Genomic DNA, 23,328 nt, shown 5'->3' with positions numbered 1-23,328 from the left:
CAAAAACGCAGAATAGTTGAAGGCCACTATCAGAGCAACCTGGGCTCTCATAACACCTGAGCAGTGCCAGAAACTCATCGACTCCATGCCACGCCGCATTAACGCAGTAATTGAGGCAAAAGGAGCTCCAACCAAGTATTGAGTATTGTACATGCTCATATTTTTCATTTTCATACTTTTCAGTTGACCAACATTTCTAAAAATCCCTTTTTTGTATTAGCCTTAAGTAATATTCTAATTTTGTGACACACAGAATTTTGGATTTTCATTTGTTGCCACTTCAAATCATCAAAATTAAATGAAATAAACATTTGAATGCATCAGTCTGTGTGCAATGAATAAATATAATGTACAAGTTACACCTTTTGAATGCAATTACTGAAATAAATCAAGTTTTTCAAAATATTCTAATTTACTGGCTTTTACCTGTATATTGACGCTTACATAGGTCTGGTGATAATGTTCCCCTTTAAGCTGTAGTAACATCTCATGGATGATCAGTTAAAACAGCATCTGATCTCAATTTTTAGCTTTACCACAAAAGCTGTGAATATATATATAAAAAGGGAAGCACTGTGAATACTTTCCGAGTACACTGTACAGTTCAAATATGTGGACACGTACAGACATACCGTAATATTTTTTCTCAGTCCTCTGTCTTTTCTTCTTCGGTCACAGCCATTTATACATAATCGTGCCAGTTTGCGCGCACATTTTAAAACGTACTAAATATAAATGCAAAACAGCAGCTGGAAAACAGTTTTAATTTATAATCATCATTCACTGACAATTATATTTGCATATAATAATCAAGAAACATTCTAAATAAACATGAAAGCAGACACTAAATGAATTGCACTCTCTAATTTGCTCAAATAAGAGACGTAATCCTCTGCGAACAAGCTTTGTAGATCAGCTTTGTATGCGCTACCAAGTTTGCACATGTTTTAATAAGCGCAAACCTTTAGTAGATTCGGCCCACATCTGATATTGAACAAGGGCTCTGCCAGCAATTCTTAGTCCCTTGAAAAGAAAAAGATTACAAAAGTCCCCCAATGGGGCTGCTGTTGTTATCAGAATCCTATTTTTTGGGCCCCTGTCAGTGAGGAGCCTTTGGAATTGTACTAACTTTACCCTCCTATACTTTGACCCTGATACTGAACTTTCATATTTGGCACACCGGGTAAAGCATTGTGTTAGTGCCAAAAGAAGCCAGAACACCTGCACAATCTGTTACAAATGTACTTAATATGCATAAACTCTTAAGAGCCAAGTGCTCTCAAAGAGTTGTCAGCTCAAAACAGGTAGTGCAGGTGAGTTTGTGACTGTAAACATGGCAACCGGAGTGACCACTTAAGAGTCACAACAAGTTGTAGTCAACATTCAACAGGTTCACTCACAGTAATGCTGGTGCTAGAAAGCATGCAGAAGCATCCAGTTATAGAGAATACGTGAGTGGGAGGATACTAGCAGAAGATTTAGGGTTTTGTTTCCATAGACTTGAACAAAACTTGTTGGCGTCTGGTAGCAGAAAGACAGTCATGAATGTATTGTTAATCCATATATGTAAATCTGCACTGCATCTAAAGCTACATAATTTTAGCACCTGTATTGTGTTACAAAAGATCTGAGATAATCATCACTTCCTCACTTAGCACATAGTACAAAAAAAATAAAACATTTAGTTGTTATCCAGAATCCAAATTCTTGACTGAATATAAATGGACAATGATACAAACAGTACACCAGCCTGGTAGTACTAGTCGAGATACAAGTGTGTAAAACAATCATCAAAACACATGTTTCTTGTCCAAATGCTTGGGAGAACTGAAACATGTATACGACTTATATACCGAGGCCTGCAAAAGCAGATAAGTAGAGGCTCCACTTTCCAGAGCCAGAGGCCATGTAGCAGACAGCAACGTAGCAAAAATAAACAAATGCACTTTCCTCACAAAAAGAGTGAATGACCATTACAAAAGGCAATGGTACAGATGGAGTAGGTTGATGCTTGGCATGGACTGCTTTCACAAGGTCAACACAAACTATTACTGACTGCAAAACTCATGTTTACCAAACTTAAATGGAATTCAATTTTAGCAGAGGAAAAGAAGGCCTTGTGGAAATTTGCTTAACCATTACTTGGTCAAATATTAGAAGGCCAGACCATGATTCTGATCACAATTCACCTATGGCTAGGAACACACAACGTACAAATGTTCTGTTTCAATCAAAACATTGTTACTGTCTTGCCAATGACACATACTATTACAATTTCTTAATTAAAAAAACAAATTGTATTCATTGATAAACCTTGAACTCTGCCAGATTCATTTGGAAAGATTATATCTTTTAATTAGGCAATCCAGATGGAAACACATTGTAACATCAGTCCTGATAAGAAAATGTTACTTTTGCTAACAAACTCAATAGCGCAATAATGCAAATGGATATTTCAACTTCTGCGAATTCTAATTCCAAGCGATACAATTGACGTCAGAATTCAAACTGCACACAGGCGTATTTGTGGTTCAATGAATATGCATGTGGAAGGGGATTGTGATCAGCGCGCTGCTGGAGTAAAGGTCAGCGCCTCTGTCCAGGGTGCTGAAAACAGAGCGCCATCAGACGGGGTCGTGGCATGTGCTGACACAGCTGGCAGATGATTAGTTTGCGCAGGTGGTACGTGTTAAACTAATCATCTGTTGTCTTTAACAGTGAGCGGCCGGGTGCAGGAGAGGGAGGAAGGATCGGAGAGACTGAAAAGTCAACAAAAGTACCTATTTTGAAAAACGACAAGAAAACCATATTAAACCCTGTCAACTCTGCGCAACTGGCTTCCAGTGTGAATCTGTGGGACTGTAAGTAGAAAAAGCTTACAATGCAATTTAACAAAATGAAGTCTAAGAAATTATGTTTAAAGCCATCTGCATTTTAAGATTGTGAGAACAACACCAAGGAAGGTTATTAATAAATAGTTCTTCCAGAAAGCAAGAATATCTAAGTATTTATGTTTTATTTGATCAGACTCTTGTTCAGGGTATGTTATGGATATGACTAGGGTTGGGCATTGTCTGGATTTGGACAATTACACTTGCATTCTCGTTCCCCCTTTCAATTCTGGTTCACAACAAATCTTTGATTACGATTCTTTTAAGAGGAAGGCTCTAATATATGCTATTCCCACAGGGACATTTTCAACCAGTTTATAAATAGAAATGCTAAGAACTTAAATATATGTTTTATGAAGTGTCTTTCCACAGTACACAACACTTTCACAAATGCATTTTACACATGTCCTAATGTTATAGAGATATATGTTTCAATCAGAGTTGTATGCCCTCAATTCCGATCATCCATGAGTGAAATCGTACCAATCACATGTATTAACTGTAATATGTGTATGTATTTATGGTGAGTGCTTTTGACAACAATATCCACACAATATTTCAAATAGCTTCTTATTCTCTTTTATTACATGATGTTTGATCGAAACAAAGTCAATTGTACAAAATCTATCCATTACTGATTTAAACCCTTACATTTTGCCATCCAAGGGCTCCTGTGTCCAGGGAATTATTTCCTGAATTTTTAAACATGAACAAAAACAACACAAAAAAAGTTTTGGAGAAAACATTATCAATTTGATTCCACTAACACAGGGGTGTCATACTCATTTTAGCTCAGGGGCCGCATGGAGGAAAATCATTTTGCAAATCATGGCATAATAACTTAAAAAAACAACCTCAGATTGTTGTCTTTGTTTTACTTTGGTCAACAAGCAATTTCTGAAAATGCACCTATTACAAATAATCATCTTGGCTTCAAGTTTCACTTCAAGTGGAAAATGATGAGGAAAAAATTGGTGCAGTTGCAAAAACACCATGAAGAACACAATGAACTAAGAGAGTCTAGTATGAATCGTATATTGAGTCTTCCCTACCAATTTATGGTTCGATTCGTCTTCCCCTTATATAAATGCCTTGCAGTTGTTGCTATACAGCATCAGAGCAGACCAACAGTTGCAAGATCATTCTCTCTTTTATTAATCTATTTGTTAATTTCCTTGTTTTGATTTTGACTAATAATAGCTGCTTACTTTCTGCTGTAACGTACTTCCATCGACGCTACTTAAAGTTGACTTAGCACTTAGTTCTTACGTTGTTTCAAGCTAATTTAGCAGTTAACTTAGCTGCTACTACTTGCTCTCCCTCTGTGTGTAACATGTTTTGCCTCACCCTCCAGTCCACCAGTGATAATATTACTTAAAGGGCAATCGCACTTTTTTGGGATTTTTGCCTGTCATTCACAATCTCCATGTAAGACAAGCACAGATGTGTTGTTCTTTTTCCTTGTATTATGCATTCTAATTTGTTAAATATGGCAAGTATGAAGTGGCTAACAAGACAGCTAATAGGAGTAAAGCCCACTAAAGAAAAACATCCAAAAACCGCCAGCAATATTACATTTACATCTTGTAACCTTATTATTATTATAATTGTCAACGTAGACAAAGTACTTTCAGTGACACTGTAATCACAGAAAGCTACAGTGTCGACATAGTGAGCTGGTAAAAGTTAGTTCTAGATTATAAATTATGCCTCTCACCTGGATAGTAGAAGGTTGCATCCATAAACTGAGAAGTTGGTCACTTGACAATTAAATTAGACCAAAGAGGGCGAGGAAGACACGAAAAAAATGCTTGTTTGCACCCAACTTTGGGTGAATTATTATTATTTCTTCGTCTAAACAGCATTACAGTGAGTGATTATTTTATTATGCTCGTAGTTTGTATTTCCTGTTCAGCACTTTGTTATACTGCTACATGATGCTCATTGTTTCACTAAACCTGGACGTGTTTAGTACACAGTTTGTACAACTTGTAGATCATCCCCCTTATGTCCAGAAAATGTAAGGTTATGGATCATAATTTGTAGTAGTGGTTGTTGGCTCTCATGAAGTCTGCCATGAGTTGTAGTCAGTGTTGTTGTTGTTGAAGGGAACAGCAAACATTGTGATGCTTCTGTGAAATTAATGCTGCATGCTTAAGATTACCAAAATACATAAATATTAAATGTTACTATAAATGTGCCTCTTACTACATTACATATATACTTACAGCATGTATATAAAACCTTGATGGAGGTTTTTTTGAGAACTTTATAGGCAGAATAGAACGACTCCCATTGGCTGACTTTTGCAATGTTTATTTACGAGTTATCATCATTGATTTAGGGGAGCAGCTCGACACGGTGTACGGAGATATAGTTAGCTACTAGCCACCTTTGTGGCAGCTTATTCTTCCGGTTGACGGACTGAGCATTGAAAATAGGAATCGACGTTTAGAAATGTGGACGATTCCGAGCAAATTGGAACTTTAAACCTGGCTCCCCATTCATGCCCACTGCCTAATCCTAGATACCATATGTTTGAATGCCTTCTGTATTGCCACAGGCTATTCCTTTATTGAGTAATGCATGTACATGATTCCTTATCGGTGTGACCTAGTGTTTCTCGTAGAGAAAAATGACAGTACACTTGTGCCATAGAAGCCAAAGTGCTGTCTGCACTGGGCATTGTGTAAAGATTAGGCCTGAGCAAACAGAAAAGCCATTACAATTTAATGACCCCCAAGTCACCCATAAATTTTACTTTATACTTGCCATGCCTCGAGTATCATAGCAGGGTGGTGTGTTTTAATTTTCACAATGGTGATTATAAAAACAAGCCCATTGCAAGGCCCTACACTGTACTGAATACTACGTAACTGACAAAAAAATTACCATGTGATACAAGCAATATAAAATTTAACTTCAACATTGTATAGCACATGTTAATTTCACACAAAAATGAGATTCAAATTACAAGCACCCAAAACAACACTGAAATGTCACATATTTTTGCTGAGTAGCCGAGAGCCGTAAGCAATGGTACAGTGTCATAAATGGGTCTGCCTGTAATATCTTACTGTCATTTCATAAATCATTATTAATAAAATCTGGAACAGCACAGGCATGATAAATCAGGTAGTATACATGGTACATTGAATCCTACATAGATGTTTCCCTTGTGTGTCAAGAATGTATTTATATGGTTGTCATACTCACTCCATCTCGCTTACACTGAAATAACATTGGCTTCTGCACAGTGTGGTAAATATCAAACAATGAGGGACAGCATTTTGGGATACAAAGCATTGTATTTCCTGTGAGAATAATGTCAATATTCCACAGGCCTTAGGAGACCTGGGTAAGCGCTTTAACAATAGAGAACAAAAGCATTTCTTCCTCCGTGGATTTTAACAATCATCCAAAACAGATGGCTACTGGATGTGTTGTTTGCTACATATTTCTTCCAAAAACAGTGACCATCCACAAAGTTTATCTGAAATCATGTAGCAAGAGATGTTTCAAGCTAGTCCTAATCAATAATGTGTTTGTTCATCTTTTTAACATAAGAGCTCTGCGGTCTTCTTCATAACTATAATGATATTAGGGCTGCGCAATTAATTGAAATCAAATCGACATCGAGATTTTAATTGCTGCAATTATCACTCGTGAGAGGCTGAGGTTTTTTGTTTTTTTTTCTCTCCTGCATCTTTCAATTGAATTAGAATTGTCGAGCCTTGCATCCTTACCTTGCTGACCGATCAAAACTATGTACAGGAAAAAGTGATGTGTGCGCTACAGCCGATACAGTCAGAGTGCTAATAACAAATACCACTTGCGTTGTATTACTGTACAGTATCTGAAAACTGATTTAATGGTGACAGTGTAAAATTGCTGAAAGGACTTATTTAGTACTAGGCCTGTCAACTGAGCTTAAAAAGGTTGGACTGCGATGAGGCTTCGGCAAGCGGCCAAGGACGGACGGTGTAAGCAAACATGGGCATTGTATACGTGAATCCAAATCTTTTTTGAAAGTCGATTCTTGCATACGCTATGTGTGGCAACTTGAGACACGAATATGTTGATAGTGTAAAAGTAACATTACTTCTTCCTTCACTTACCAGTTGTGTGCATTGACATGAAGAAAATCAAAACAATTGCAAATCAAATCGCAATTTGTAGCAGACAAATCAAAATTGGGTTTTGTCTTAAAATAGCCCTAAATTATATTAGAAATGTTATGATGTACTTTTGTATTTTAAATAGGGGTGTTTCAATACAACTTTTTCACTTATGATTCTATGCCGATATTGGAGCCTTGTGTGTTGGCTGTAGTGTTGTCCCGATACCAATATTTTGGTAACGGTACCAAAATTATTTTGATACTTTTCGATACTTTTCTAAATAAAGGGGACCACAAAAAATTGCACTATTGGCTTTATTTTAACAAAAAATCTTAGGGTACATTAAACATATGTTTCTTATTGCAAATTTTTCCTTAAATAAAATAGTGAACATACAAGACAACTTGTCTTTTATTAGTAAGTAAGCAAACAAAGGCTCCTAATTTACCTGCTGACATATGCAGTAACATATTGTGTCATTTTCCATTCTATTATTTTGTCAAAAATATTACGGACAAGTGGTAGAAAATTAATTATTAATGTATTTGTTAATTTACTGTTAATATCTGCTTACTTTCTCTCTTAACATGTGATATCTACACTTTTGTTAAAATGTAATAATCACTTATTCTTCTGATACTTTACATGAGTTTTTGGATGATACCACACATTTGGGTATCAATCCGATACCAAGTAAATACAGGATCATACATTGGTCATATTCAAAGTCCTCATGTGTCCAGGAACATATTTCCTGAGTTTATAAACATAATATAAAAAAACGAAAGAAGATGTTGTGATGCCAAAAAATACAAACGTAATCATATTAGTATGGACTAGATACGCTACTGTACTTGGTATCGTTACAGTGGATGTCAGGTGTAGATCCACCAATGGTGTTAGTTTACATTTTGTTTTGACACCGGTGAGCTACGGTGTGTAGTGAAGCATGTTTAACTATTCCTCGTCCTGCAGGGGTGATACTTGTAAGACACTTACTTTATTTGTCGCCATGGAGGCGGGGATTAGTGATTTAGAAGTAGTTAAAACACTGCAGACTGGGGCTGGACTTTAGCCGCTAGCTAGCTAGCCATGTCTTAAAGCACCTCTTCCAGTGGGCGTTTCAGTGTTATAACTTCACCTTTATCGTTAGTTTTTAAGCCAAAATGCGTCCGTTCTCCCTTTTCTGTCTACACATTGTGTCTACTTGTAAGATTGTGCGCTGCCGAACATGCTCGTCTGCTCGGAAACCAGCAATGACACAACGTGACTACGAAGGGGGCGCGGGGGCCAGGGGGTCAATTGACCGGTACTTTTCAGAGGCGAAAATTATTCATTAATATTGCGGTACTATACTAATACCAGTATACCGTACAACCCTAGTTGGCTGATACCGATGTAATTCGATGCGATATCAGCATGAATCAACATGTAAAGAAGAAAAGGGAATTCATTATTTGGTTTACACATCACAAGAGCAGCAGTGTCACAACTTAACACTTTATGAGCACATAGCTGGCAGTGCCCACTTTTAGAGAGACTCGACGAAACCCTGTAAAAATAACACCGACATGCAGCATTGCTTGCTGAAACGCTACAGCACTCTTTGATTTTGGATGTCATGCTGCCATTCCAAAGCCGTGACATGTAACACAACAGAGTCTATGTCTAGCATGACAGCGTTTTCTTTGCGGCTGTCCCCTTCCTACACACTGATTTGACTCTGTGACTGCACCTCTGCTGACAGCTTTACAGCAACACACTCCATGTTCACATCTTACCCGAAAACTTCTTATTGATAAATTGAGGAGACATGATTACTATGCAATGTTTGGCTAATATTAGAAGTGAGGTGAAACAAAGAAAGGGCCTACTGTGGGACTTGTATTGCCAGCAGAGAAAGACGTTGCGAAATGAAGGACTGTGTGACGGTGAGAGGCATTTCTGTCAACTGTCTGCAATGTGAAGATATTTGCACGCAGCCACAACTGACAATAAAAAAAGATGATCTGAGTCGTGTGTCTGTGCTTCTTTTGTTTTGATGCAACTGCTTTTCTGACTCTAGTTAAATTCATTATTTTATATGCAGCAAAGAAACAAACTAAAATAAATAACCCCAAAAATAATAGTTAAAAAAACTGTCTGCATCTCCACAATTAAGAACATCGTTTCAATGTTAAGTCGAGTAAATAATGCATTAGCAGCAAAGACGAGACTGCAAATGCAACTTACCGAAAAAATAGAACGTACCAAGACATGAATAACGATGTGGAACTGGGTCATAAACGACTGCATTTTTAAACGTCACAACCAAAGACGGGGAAAGTTGGGTGCTTGTCTGCAAGGACTTGTTTTTTGGGGAGGTTTTTTTGGGATTGGAAAGTCGCAGATAAGTAAGCTGAACAATCCCCTTGACAAACAAACAGAAAGCCCTCTATGGTCCAAGCATGCATAATTGTAACTGCATTCTGGAGACAAGCCAGATTTCTTCCAAACCATTGCCAAAGTATCCTTGAGCCACCCACAGAACTGCGGACTACTTCAGGGTTGCTTACTGCTTCACCCTTACAACCCCCTTACACTGATATCTTTGCATTACCGCATATGTACATGATCATTTGCCAAAATAATGTGCATTTGGCTTGTAAAATTGCAAAATATTGTAAATGGTGTGTTCTAGGACTGTCAAAGTCAACATGTTAATAACAAAGTAGTTGTTGAAATTATGTGTAAGGCCACTAAATTTTTTCCACACTGTAGTATGCATTTCCAATGGCCGAGTGTGAGTATATCCCAACATTTATTTTCCGTTTATGAGGATTGACAAAATGACACTGTTAGATATTTTTGTGTGCATGAAGAATAATTTTTTTTTTTAACTTTCAATACAATGTGTTTAAGTTGCTGAAATAGCGGACATTTATTTGGACATTATTATATTTTAGAATTACTCAGGTCAACATTAGTTGTAGGTCGCAACTTGTCCAGGGTGCACCCCGCCTTCCGCCCGAATGCAGCTGAGATAGGCTCCAGCAACCCAGCGACCCCGAACGGGACAAGTGGTAGGAAATGGATGGATGGATGGAACATTAGTTGTTTCTTGTTAGGCCAAAGTTGAACTTTCAGGATTTAATTAGGAATAAGGAAATTTTCGATTCTTTGATCCATCACAATCCATCTTGGTTGCTTTGTTGGGTCTGCTCCTGTCTCTGGCCATGCTCCCCCCAACCCAGCAGACGATAGCATGGAACACCGCAGAGACCACCAAAGTGTACATGTTTTTTTTTGGTGTTATTTTACTTTTGTGGCTGTGTGTAGAAGTGGCTGGTTGCATCAGCTCTGCTCTTTTAATGTCTTTAATGTCCGTTGTGTTCTTTGATGTTTCCCTCTAACACACATATTTATGTGTGCTATGGCTATTAGGTTTTTTATACCCGTTTCTCATCTTTTTTGTAAGGGGCACCGAAGTTGGCCATCCTGTTCTGTCTCCCTGTAATGTTTGTCTGCTCTTGAATGGGATTCTGCTGAAAATCTTAATTTCCCCTTGGGGATTATTAAAGTATTTCTGATTCTGATTCTGATTACAATTTGGACGTAGACAATCAAATGTAAAAAAAAAAAAATATTTAAATCTGTTCCATAAAGTAATACAGACAATTTGAATGCAAAAAAACTGGGGAGGCCAGCTGAGAGAGTAAATAAACCTCACTGACTGCAGCTAGCTTTGGGATCCGACCTGCTCCTGTCAATTTAAAAGCATACGTGTAGAAACACTTCAACGTCTAAACCACAGTTGTAACTTTTGCATACATTTGCATTCATTTATTATATTATAATGGATGTTAATTTTCAACTCTTGCTTCTTTTTGCTCTATGAATGCACTGTTTTTAAAATTTGCAAATACAGAAAGCACTCCCTACGTTGTTGTGTTGACGGAAGTGAAGTTTCCGTGAAATCAGTGCATTCAGGAAAGAAGTTATTGTAATGCTTAACATGTCATTATAAATGTGCTTGTTACTACATTACATACATCCTTACAGCATGTATATACAACGTTGTTGGAGGTTTTTGAACGTTTTTTAGAGGGTTTTATAGGTTGAATAGATCGTACTCCCATAACTGCACTGTTAGCACTGTTATTTAGGATGCACAGAAAAGGGAAAGACATGTGTTTGTCTCACATTAGGATTGGAGATGATGGGCAAAATTGTAGAGAATGGAAAATATTTTGAAAATATACTCGAATCACAAAAAAATGCTGTCCAAAAAAGAAAACATTAAAAATACATACTTGGGACTCTTGGGAGCATCTTGAATTATGGGAGCATGTCACTCCATCTAAGTCTCTATGTGTAACTGTAGTCGCCCATAAAAGGTTTTTTTTCCTTCCCACCACAGAACCAAGTGACAAACAAAGCAACAAACTCCAGACATGCAGTCTCTCCTCATACCTGTGTACTCCAAATGGAATCCAGCGGCAGATACGCTGATGTCGGACTGGAATGTCAGGTAGAGGTTGTTTGATGTGCTATTCAGTAGTTGGGGAATTGTTGTACCTGTAATAATATAGAAATTAGTTAGCCCACTATCAAAAAGTTGTTTTCTTTCTTGCCGATTAAGAATAAATAAATCAGAATCCCTTAATTAATTCAAATTGTAGTGTCAAATTATGCACTAAACAGTTTTTAGCAATTTATAAATAAACACAGTTCTGTAGAAATTCAATACTTTGCTTCCGGGTGTGCATTTTTAATTATTGTAATGGTGATTAAACATAAAACATTTACACTAAATACTTTAAAAGAAAAAAACTTAATGAACATAAATATAGGCATGTTTTCGTACACCACACTTTTTGTAGGCTTCAGTGTTTTCGTACACTGTCTCTGTTATCGTACGACCAAACAAACACACACAAACTGCGAATCCTTCCCAGGTGTTTAGTGCCCAAACTAAGAGTCCCATGCAATCGTGACTCAGTTGCTGTGCATAATTTGATTGACTGCAAAATAAGCCAACATGTGGCCAAAGAAAGTCGCAAGTGCCAGAAGGAATGAATAAAAAAAAAAAACTTGTTGCAAAGTACAAAGGTGATGTCTGCGGGGCTCTACCATCAGCGCAGTCTTTGCGAACGAGTCTTCAATAAAGGTAAAAGTCACTACGTTTCCATGCACTAAATTAGTCAGATTTTTTAAATAGCTCGTTTTTTTCATATTTTTACACCTACGTGTGAAATTCAAGCGTCAATGCAGTGTCCCTCCCGTACACTAGGGGGTGCTTATTTCCTTTTAGATTAATATATTGCTTTTCCGGTTGACCTATGTTGTCACACTCGGCATCTGCGGACCCTTACAACTTGTTGTATGTGATGTCCGCTGTCATATTGGCACAAATAGCAGACAACATTAAGAAATTATCTTGGATTGCGCTATACTACCAAGAATGTATCCCGGTGGATGCAGGTTTGAAGCAAAGAAAGGCCGGCAGAGTTTTTTCGAAGGAATTTTCGGAAGGAGAATCATGGAGACAAAAGTTTTGAATATCTCAGAGTTCATTCAAAAAGCTTTGTGAATGGATGGAAGGAGTTTTAAATTTGAAGGAAAAGACAGCTTGTGCTCTGACAGACTGTTCCAGATAAAGGTTGCTATTGTTCTGGATTAGCTTGCCAGTTGTGTGGAATACAGAGTTATTGCTAATCAGTTTGGAGTGCACAAATGCAATGTGAAGACGTTTGTGTGCGATTTTTTTATTCTCCTTTAATATACTTCCTTAATTATCTTTCATCTCATTCATATTTTGTTCGGGAGTCAGAATCAAGCCGGCATTCTACATTTCCTTTACTACTTTTGTATATAAATCTCTGCTTCATTTTTGTACCATCAATGCACTTCCAGATGTTTTGTTCTTTTAATTTGTGAAGCAAAAAAACAGTGTCCTCTTCATCATAATGATTTCTGTTTTCATTGAACAGGATTTGCTTCCGGGTTGTATCCTGCACGGTGAGACTGGCACATGCGTGATACGATGGGTCCTCTCTGGCCACACACACACCCTCGCAATCGCCTAATCCAGGTGCGTTAGTCCAACATTTCAAAAACCGAACACGATTGGATTAAGGTGTTTCCATGGGTTGTAGGAGGCCTATTTAGAGCCAAACAATTTGAGAAATTAGACTAATTTAGTGCATGGACACCTACTGAGTGATGTTAATTGTTCATTTATACATTCAATGGGGAGCTCTTAACAATGGCATATTTCGATTAATTTGGCCCACGTCTATGCAGCAGCTTGCCAGACAACCTCAGGTGTGCGGGAAAACATAAGACCCACCTTTTTGATTTGGCTTTTAGTTCAATATTTATTAATTGTATTAAGATTATTCATACTTTACTTTTAATTTGTATTATTATACTACTTGTTATTATTTTCTATTTATTAAACATTTACTGTACATGCATTATTATTACGCTTTTTTTGCTCCTAATTTATAATTTTATTCTTAATCGTAGTTTCTTACAATTTGTTTGAATCTCATTATTTTTATTTTCTAGCGTCCCTCGGAGGGAGCCCTCTGCAATGTATCGGCCATGGCTGCGGTGGTGCTTTGTGTCAGCATCCCGGTGCCTTGTGATAGTGTTTCCTCATCTGGCTCCTCTGTACTCAACCATGCATTAATTTGTGTATGTGTCTGGTGACGGGATGAATGGTGGGTGGTGGGTCATCGGGGAATTTTTTTTTTAAGTCTGTAGAGCACTTTGTGAAGCATTTGTTGATGTTATGAAAAACACTTATAATGAATCACATAATACAATTTGATTCTTCTGTTGTTTAAATGTATTTTACGTTCTTTTTCGCGTGTACAATTATTCTCTAAAAATGTGTTTTGTGTTAATATTTTGGGTGTTTGGAACAGATTGTTTGCAATTGCAATATTTGCCTTGGGCAAAACGTTTTCTGTTTCCGAACAGTATAACAGCAATGTTGAAACAAATTACTTATTTACTTAAAAACCGAAGTATGACTGTAAATATCTGTATAATAGTGCTGACCAACTTTTCCAAATAGTCCTCCTTTTTAAATCTAATAAAAATGAGATCTGCACATTATGATTATTATTATCAGGCAATAATACATTTGATTTTTGAGATAATTCAAGAGTGAATATCATCTAATGCCAATTATATTATAATGCAATGTCAATTCAGAATTTAGCACAATGCTCCCTGTTCTTATGTCACCTTAAGGCAATACTGTAATCCCACACAAAAATAGACACTGCGATATGAAGATCTCAACAAGAGACTTGGGAGGATTTTGTGCAGGAGGATGTTCTTTGACTTTTGAAGAAGGTTTTACACAGTGCTCTCGAAGAGCATGTCAAATGTCATCTGCTCAATCACCGCATTTGTGCTGCTGCCAGGAGCTTCTGATCTCTGACTTGACATTCCATATGCCATATGACATTCACTTGTATCAGTTTTACCTGAGTAGCTACCAAGCCTTGGAGCATTGCCGTCAACCCCGTCAAAAAAATCCAGCGAATCCCAGTTGTGCTCCGTTGCAAAGGTCACCACTTGGATCTAGATACAAAGCAAATGGTTCAAAAGTACATATTCACATGGAGGAGGGGGACAAGCTTCCTAAACCAATAAGCTATGTCAAATTAATTAAAACACTAAAAAGGAAAATACAACTCACTTGAATGCCTGCGCCTTCTGGAACAGTTAGTTTCCAAGCACAGTTTAGATAGTTGGCGTATGGATCTGGGTATCCAGGAGAGAGGATAGTGCCTCTGCGACCAGTCAGCACACCTCCACAGGGAACTGGAAAGAGTGAGACAGAAAGTGAGAGAGACATACTTGGTGACCACCCCTTTTGAGTTAAGGTTGGGTGGGGTTTGGGCCGTAGCAACACATTCTGAGACTCCATACACAAGTTTACTCAAGGGCTCCCCATCCCACCTTAAATCCCACACACAAACTTGGTTTACATGCAATAATAAAGCCTTTTAATAGCCATGTAAAAACCTTAATTAGGTTCTTCATTTTAAAGATGAAACATATCGAGAACATATCGAGATAAACCCCCTCTATAATTTTGTTTTGTTTTGAATTTTTTTTTTTAACAAAAAAGCTCCAAAAATTCTACATAAAGTGGTCAGAATTGGAATAGTTTCTCATTATTCACTAAAATATGATTATGTTTATGTATATGTCTCGTTTCACATTTCCCTTTACTACCAAATGAAAACCGAGATTATCTGTACACATAGTATTATCATCAGTGGAGAATCATATCTCATTACTGTATTATTGTGATTATATTATTTCACGTGGAACTCCTGGGGATTAAGTTTCCCCCTGTCTTTAGAAACTAGTGATGCCTCTATATGTAACTTTCATCGCACAAACAAGTTATCAACAAGGAAACTTGTTGATAACTTTCTCCTTCGCTGCCACAGACAAGTCATATTTATATCTTTCTTTTATCACTTCATTCGTGTTCTAAAATGTTGGTGCTGTGTGTGAACCCTTAAATGTGAGCTTTGATGATGTTATGACGTCTGTGTTGAGTGAAGTGGCACATGCTGTGTTTTCCATCATCCAGCTAGAACAAACCATTTTGTAGCTTTGATAGGGTGCATAGGTAGTCTTGGTGGCCTTATGGCCCAATCGGGACGAAGAGGATTCAAGGTAAGTTACAGGTAGTTTTGGGTATTCTTAATCTGATCCAAGCAAGCAACCTTATTATTGACCTTGATTGGCTATATTATGTTGTATTAACATTTCTGACAACTTATTATTTTATTTTTTTTAGAAATTACATAATTAAGGGCAGAATTATTATTTTGTTTTTACAAAATCCCCACTTACCCGCTTATTTTAACACGAAAAATATTGCATATTCAATGAGCATTTAAAAATAACTGTACTGACAGATTTAAATCAAACTTAATGTCAGACAAATCATATTCCATGATTAAGCTTGAACAGACAATAAACTAGTTATTTTTGTAGAAGCCTCTCACTTATTTAGGTTTTTTTTTAGCAACATTTCACACCCTTGCCCACATGATTTAATGCCAAGCGATGTTTATATGGCATTGCAAAATTGTGTCTTGCAGAATGCATAAACAGTTCAGCCTTAAAGTGCAATTTTATCCCCTGCAGGAAACATAAATCACATCTTTCAACTGTGAGCGCTATCCGTCTTCCAAGTGGACCTCATTTCCACCAGTGCCACAAGTAAAATATTTATCAAGCCTCTTGAATGTGGTCATTGGTTGCAATGGCCACATTGCATTGACATTGTTTGTGACATTGAACATTACAGAAATGTTGAGAAAATGGGATGCACCCCTCTAATGCATTTAATGCTTAGCGGACTGATGCCAATATTTCTTGTAGCCATCCACTCATGTTTTACAGTGTTGGCTCCACGCGTTGTCCATTAAGAATCTTGCTGACCCAGCAATTACTCCAGAGCGCTTTAGATTTATGGAATTTAACAATTTAATACCGACAATATATATACATAAAATAGGTCTGCCAAAATTAACGTGCCAATGGGGATTGATCTACCATTATTATACTATCAGTACAGCACTTTAATATTTCAAATTCCGTTGCATTTGTAGGAGTTTATACATCAGTTTGGGTTCAGGCAAAGCCAAATAAAAAGTAATAGTTTTATATCAAATATAGAAAATGGACTAACATGAAATAATCATTTGTTTCTGATATACCATGGCCACATTACAATTGTTGTGCTTGGATGGATAGGCGTAACATGTATTTCATATGGCCCGCAAAAGCCTAGAAATAATACAGGTCAAAAAAGTACTTTGTATTTTTTTTACTAAATGTATTTGACAGAAAAAATACATAGTATAGGATACACTTTTATTTTACTTTCCTCACAATGGGTAAATTATGTTGTTGCAGTGCAGAATTTGACATAAAGTGAGAAAAGTAAAACGTAATGAAAAACTGAAAATAAGTAATAATATATATTGCACACTAAATGATTGCACAGTGTATAGATAACAATTTAAACAAAAACACAATCTTACCACCCATATTGCACACTGAGGGAACTTTTTTTTCACCAAGAGCAAAAGCAGATCAATGTAAAATAATTTAAACTTTAATATTTAATAATGCAACCAATATTGTCTTACATTCCAAACAGGTTTTTGTTCAAATAAAAATAAATACTTAAATGTTTGCTTGTCTTGGGATTTCAAAGCAAGTTATCCATTATATTGTACACTGTAAAAATGAGAAAATGAAAAAAGATTTTACGCTAAAACATTTGCAGTTCAGTTGCCAGAATTAAAACAATAAAAATAAATGTGGTACCTGCATATTTTAGTTTTACCATTGAAACAAAAAGTTGTCTTTGACAGAAAGGCTTTTTTTTTTTTACTTTATATAAACCTGAAGTTGCTAAAGAGATTTATTGTAAGCGTAAAAAATAATGATAATTTTACTTATTTTTAACATTCTAATGACTGAGACCCTTTATGGTCCCCGGGAGCCCTGAAGGTAAAAAAAAAAAAAAAGCCATATATTTTGTTATGGTTTGAAAATTAAAAAAAACAAAACATTGTAGTGTTGTATCCTGCATTTTATAGACAAAAAAGAATACAACAGACTCCAGTGGGCTCACCACTCATGGGAGGGGCCATAGAGGTCGGGTGCGTTGTGAGCTGGGCGGCAGGGCACTTGGCGGTCCGATCCTCGGCTACATAAGCTAGCTCTTGGGACATGGAATATCACCTCGCTGAGGGGAAGGAGCCTGAGCTAGTGCGCGATATAGTCGTACTCACTTCAACGCACAGCAAGGGCTCTGGAACCAGTTATCTCGAGAGGGGCTGGACTCTCTTCCACACTGGCGTTGCACGCAGTGAGAGGCGACGGGCTGGGGTAGCAATTCTTGTTGCCCCCCCGGCTCAAAGCCTGCACGTTGGAGTTCAACCCAGTGGACGAGAGGGTAGCTTCCCTCCGCCTTCAGGTGGGGGAACGGGTCCTGACTGTTGTTTGTGCTTACGCACCAAACAGCAGTTCAGAGTACCCACCCTTTTTGGATACACTCGAAGGAGTACTGGAAAGTGCTCCCCCAGGTGATTCCCTTGTCCTACTGGGGGACTTCAACGCTCATGTTGGCAACGAAAGTGAAACCTGGAGAGGCGTGATTGGGAAGAATGGCCGCCCGGATCGGAACCCGAGTGGTGTTTTGTTATTGAACTTTTGTGCTCGTCACAGATTGTCCATAACAAACACCATGTTCAAACATAAGGGTGTCCATATGTGCACTTGGCACCAGGACACTCTAGGCCGCAGTTCCATGATAGACTTTGTAGTTGTGTCATCGGATTTGCGGCCTTATGTTTTGGACACTCAGGTGAAGAGAGGGGCGAAGCTTTCTACCGATCACCAACTGGTGGTGAGTTGGCTGCGATGGTGGGGGAAGATGCCGGACAGACCTGGCAGGCCCAAACGCATTGTGAGGGTCTGCTGGGAACGTCTTGCAAAGTCTCCTGTCAGAGAGAGTTTCAATTCCCACCTCTGGAAGAACTTTGAACATGTCACGAGGGAGGTGCTGGACATTGAGTCCGAGTGGACCATGTTCCGCACCTCTATTGTTGAGGCGGATGATTGGAGCTGTGGCCGCAAGGTAGTTGCGGCCTGTCGTGGCGGTAATCCTAGAACCCGTTGGTGGACACGGGCGGTGAAGGATGCCGCCAAGCTGAAGAAGGAGTCCTATCGGGTTCTTTTGGCTCATAGGACTCCGGAGGCAGCAAGCATGGACATAGCATGAAAAGAACAATGTCGCCAGACCGACTAACTGGCAACGACAGGCTTAAATAATAGTCTCCTGATTAGAAACAGGTGTGTCCCGAACGCAAGAGGCAGGTGAAAATCATAAGTCGTCATGGAAACTAAAACAAACAAGGGTGCGCAAACAGGAAGTAAAGGAGTCTTAAACTAACAGAAAATAACAAAAAACATGATTCAGACCACAGATCATGACAGAAGCCGTGAGATAGGCTGCAGCACCCCCCGTGACCCAAAAGGAACAAGCAGTAGAAAATGGATGGATGGATGGATGGATGTTATGTGTACCACAGATTTAATAGGACCACAAACAAACTTGATGGTCACAGGTTTAGAGCTGATATTATGGAATTGAATACCAACAGGACTGCTATATAATGACTTCTTTTAAATTCTGCTATACAAGTTAAATATGAAAGCCACTGCCTGAGATAATAAGTGTTCGGTTGTGAGAACATCATGTTTGACAGGTGTATAAATAATGACAACCCTGTTTTTTTTGTTTGTTTTTTTTTGTCCTGTCCAGCTACTCAGGCAAATCATATTGTTGATGTAGATGCCCATATCGGCTGTACAGATTTACTTTACAAAAGAGAAGTGTGGGATACCTCTCTTGTTGCCTTATTTGTATTTGATTTTATTAAATGGATTAATATTATTATTTGGTGCAGCCGGGCCGAAGCAGGAGGGTATAGAAAGAGACAAAAAGAAAGACAGAGGGGGTGATTGCGGGGACAAGATGGGGATAAGACAAAGATACAACAACAAACACAACAATAACAATACCAACAACAAGAACAACAGAACTGCATCAACGAATAGGATATGTACAAATATGATAGTAAAAGTGATAGCAAAGAAGCAGTTCGTGAAGTAAGTATTAATAACACAGAAAAGACAATGAGCATCATTACACTACAAATGCAGCAATACAAATACCAATAGAAATAGCACTATTGCTAATGAATAATAATAATAATTAACTCTATTATCAACAATACAATTGTTTCAAATGCAACAATACTTATATGTGACGATAACTTGAAATACAAAATGAAGCAGATAAATGGGGCGGAAGAAAGAGAAGCAAACTGTAGTAACCTTGTAGATTGTTATAGTAGCAATATGTTAAGCTTTGTCAATGTGCTATGTGTTATCCAGTTTCCCCTGGGAGAACAACATTAATATGTGTTTGATGAAACGTGATTACATGCATGAGTGTAAGTATGCATATGTGCTTGTATATGTACAGTATGTGTATATGTATGTTTGTACAGTGAATGTATATGTACATGTATGTGCATATGTATGTTTGTGCAGTGAATGTACGTGTGGATGTACAGACTTTGAGTGTGTAGGTATGTACTGTATTTGTGTGTGTATGTATGTGGGAGCGTATGTATGAATAATTGTATATAATAATAATGAGTCTATATTTGTATTTGTATGTACAATATATTTGACTCCCAGTGTGTGCAGGAGCCAAAGTACAGCCCCAGCCACCCAGAGAGCCCAACCCAAAACAGCAGGTGTGGCGCCCAGGGAACAAGGGCACACCGGTCCCACACAGCCAGGCCGGCCTGCGACAGGAACCCCATTGGGTTTAATGACAAGCTTGACTTCACTGACCGGATTACATTCTTATTCAATTCGATTTTTATTCTTCCTGCTATGACATATTATTACTTATATTTGTCGATTCATTGCATTTATATTATGTAAGGCCTAAAGCTCCTCCTTTTTGGAAATGGTGTTGTGTTACTAATTATGGCCCTTGATGTGACTCTGGCATAAGCATATATTATTTCCCCTCCACGCTACCATGTATACCTGCAGGAAGAATACTTTTAAGGACACATATAGGTATCACCACTGGGATCTCAGAAAGACAGAGGTACAATGTCAGATGACTGCAGGTTTCAAAAGCTTTCGATTCATCCAACACATGACCAACATCGTAACGGGAAGCTCCAGATGCATTTCAAGGAAGGACTTGCAATTTTGCTTTGATTTAACTGCTCCTTTGAGTCCCCTGAGCTGTCACTTCACATAATTTGTAGCGCAAGATTAGAAATCATGAGGCTCATAAAAGCATGAGAGCTCCCCACCCATCTCAATCTGTGGCAAGCTCATAAGTCAGAGTTGCCGCAGGTAGACAAGCGTGGGGACTACACATTATGAGACATTGTTTGCACCATCTGATGTGTCTTCATCGGGAATTTTAATTAAGCACCGTTCAATCAATATATCAGTTATGTATGCAAGCAGCGTGTACAACTTGTTCTTCCTGTTATTTATTTATTTTTTTTAAATCTGATATATTTTAGTATTAGCATTTGCACCAAAACATATAAAAATATAAATACATACAAATAATGATCTGTCTAGCCTGTCATTGTGGGCTGTATGGTGAGAAATGACCACAAAGAACAACACATTTTAAATAAAACTGTACTATTTCGAAAACAAAAATAAAATGTTTAAATGCAGGCTTTTTTGGGAGCTGCTAACTTGTTGACACCTAACAAAATGTTTGCATCGACTGTGAATTTTATGGAGTTGGCTTTACAGGGAAGTAATCAGAGCACTGAGCGCTTATGCAAGTCTCTGCACTTATGATTTTCAAAGGTCTGAATGATTTAGTATTTGTGCACACTTTGCTACCAAAGCTTTCAAGTTGTGCAGGAAATAAAAAAAGTTAAAATATGTTAATCAATTGCTTACTTTTTGTTTATCCAGTAAAGTTGTCTTGTTAATTCTACCTAACTGGTTGACACAAGAAGATGCCTAAGATGTGGAAAATCATGTCACTGGGACCAATAAAAAGTGCCAGAGAAAGATAATCTGCATTGCTTTATATTTTAAAAGGTGTTCAGTAAAGCATTTTGTTGGTGTGTGATAACATGGGGGGTGTCAATTATTCTCCATAAACTCAACAGGGCAATCATGGCAGCGTGTGTGCTCTTTAGGCCAAACTTTTTCAAACCATGAATTCCTATGAATTTCATATGCAACAAAGCCTTCAGATGGAGTCAATATTGAGTGTTTAATATCTTACAATGTATTTTTTGCCAATTCCAACTTTGCTATGTAGAGTGACACTTTCCATCATTTTCAGCAGACTGCATTGCAAAATGATGAACCCCCTTCTTCCTCTCACACAAGATCCACCTTGGAATGGGGCCTTATGAGTCACTTCTCTATTGTAAATACAAATCCCATTATGTTGCCCAAGTACAAGTTAAGATCAAAGACAAATTTGAGCACTTCTGTGTTTGATGAAATGTGGCTCCTCTAGCTTTAATAAACAAACAAACAAAAAAAACCACAAAAAAAAACAACCTAACTTTAATTGTAGAGCACTTTCATGCATATAAAATGTAGCACAAAGTCCTTTTACATTTAAAAACAGTCCCTCTCGCCCTCGTTAGATAAATACAACCGCTGGCTTGAACAGTCCACAGATAGAAGTTAAAATGTGTAAACTTTGCCATTCAGCCCGATTAAAAAGGCGTGTCGCACATGCACAAGCACGTAGTGCGTGCACACTAAGCATGGGCAAAGTACCGGTTTTAAGATATACCCTGGTATTAAAAAGTCAAATCGACCAAAATATTTAAAAAACACAAACATTTCCCTTCATACCGACCGTACGGTATAAGCGGAAGTTGGAAATCCTTCAGGTTGCATGTAGCTGCAGCAGCAATAGCAGGAGCACATATCCTCCTCATAAATGTAAACGTTTAAGTGACGTGGTGCTTTAGTTGCTGTATGAAAAAAACGGCATTGCTGAAATAGCATCATCTGGTTGCAGCAGCTGCATGCTCTTTTTTGTCCCCCTTAGTGTTCTTTCATGTTTACTTTTTGTTTTCATGTGTTTTTGACCTTTTGGTTTAACCCCCTTTGGGACTACGCAACGAGGGGTGGCACTTCCGTGACTTTTGCGCGACGTTTAATACTTTTCGACTTTTTAAATCTGCATTACGGGCATGGTAAGAGCATGTCATGCCAAACAGTTTGCTGCCATTGTGGGATTCCTGGTTGAAACAGTATTCCTGTAAACAGGCATAACATTGTATACAGTATATGTCCATTATCCAATGCTACTTAGCTTCTTCAATGTATCCTCATTAGATTTTTTTTCTCCAAATTTTAAGTAGTTAGTTTTTAATAAGAGTTAGGGTACATTTTCAAATATAATAATTTTTGGACCATAGGGCGCACTGCCGATGAGCGGGTCTATTCAGGTCTATTTTCATACAAAAGGCGCACCGGATTATAAGGCGCAATAAAGAGATAATATTATGATTTGATTTTTTTACATTTGAAAACACTTTTTTGTGGTTTACTTAACATGTAATGGTAGTTCCTTGGCCAACATGCTTCATAGATTATGTTTCACAGACCATCTTCTCGCCGCTTTCTGATGCGCGGTTTTATGGGCGGTCTTATTTACGTGGCTCCACTTCAACAAT

General features: G+C 37.8%; 1 protein-coding gene across 2 annotated transcripts in view; it reads right to left on the bottom strand.

The window, feature by feature from the left end:
* The window catches only part of LOC133597770 (CUB and sushi domain-containing protein 3-like), a 589,433-nt gene that overhangs the window by 225,950 nt on the left and 340,155 nt on the right, over positions 1-23,328 (bottom strand). For both annotated transcript variants that reach the window (XM_061950753.2, XM_061950761.2), the window contains exons 35-37: positions 14,712-14,836; positions 14,497-14,593; positions 11,465-11,569 (exon numbers count right to left, since the gene is read on the bottom strand). In XM_061950753.2, the coding sequence (XP_061806737.1) occupies positions 11,465-11,569; positions 14,497-14,593; positions 14,712-14,836 (327 nt within the window). The remainder of the gene's footprint in view (positions 1-11,464; positions 11,570-14,496; positions 14,594-14,711; positions 14,837-23,328) is intronic.

This window comes from Nerophis lumbriciformis, linkage group LG04 (assembly GCF_033978685.3).
Source record: "Nerophis lumbriciformis linkage group LG04, RoL_Nlum_v2.1, whole genome shotgun sequence".
Classification (NCBI taxonomy): domain Eukaryota; kingdom Metazoa; phylum Chordata; class Actinopteri; order Syngnathiformes; family Syngnathidae; genus Nerophis; species Nerophis lumbriciformis.
Note: the sequence above shows the minus strand (reverse complement) of the source record. Positions and strands in the feature narration are given on the sequence as shown.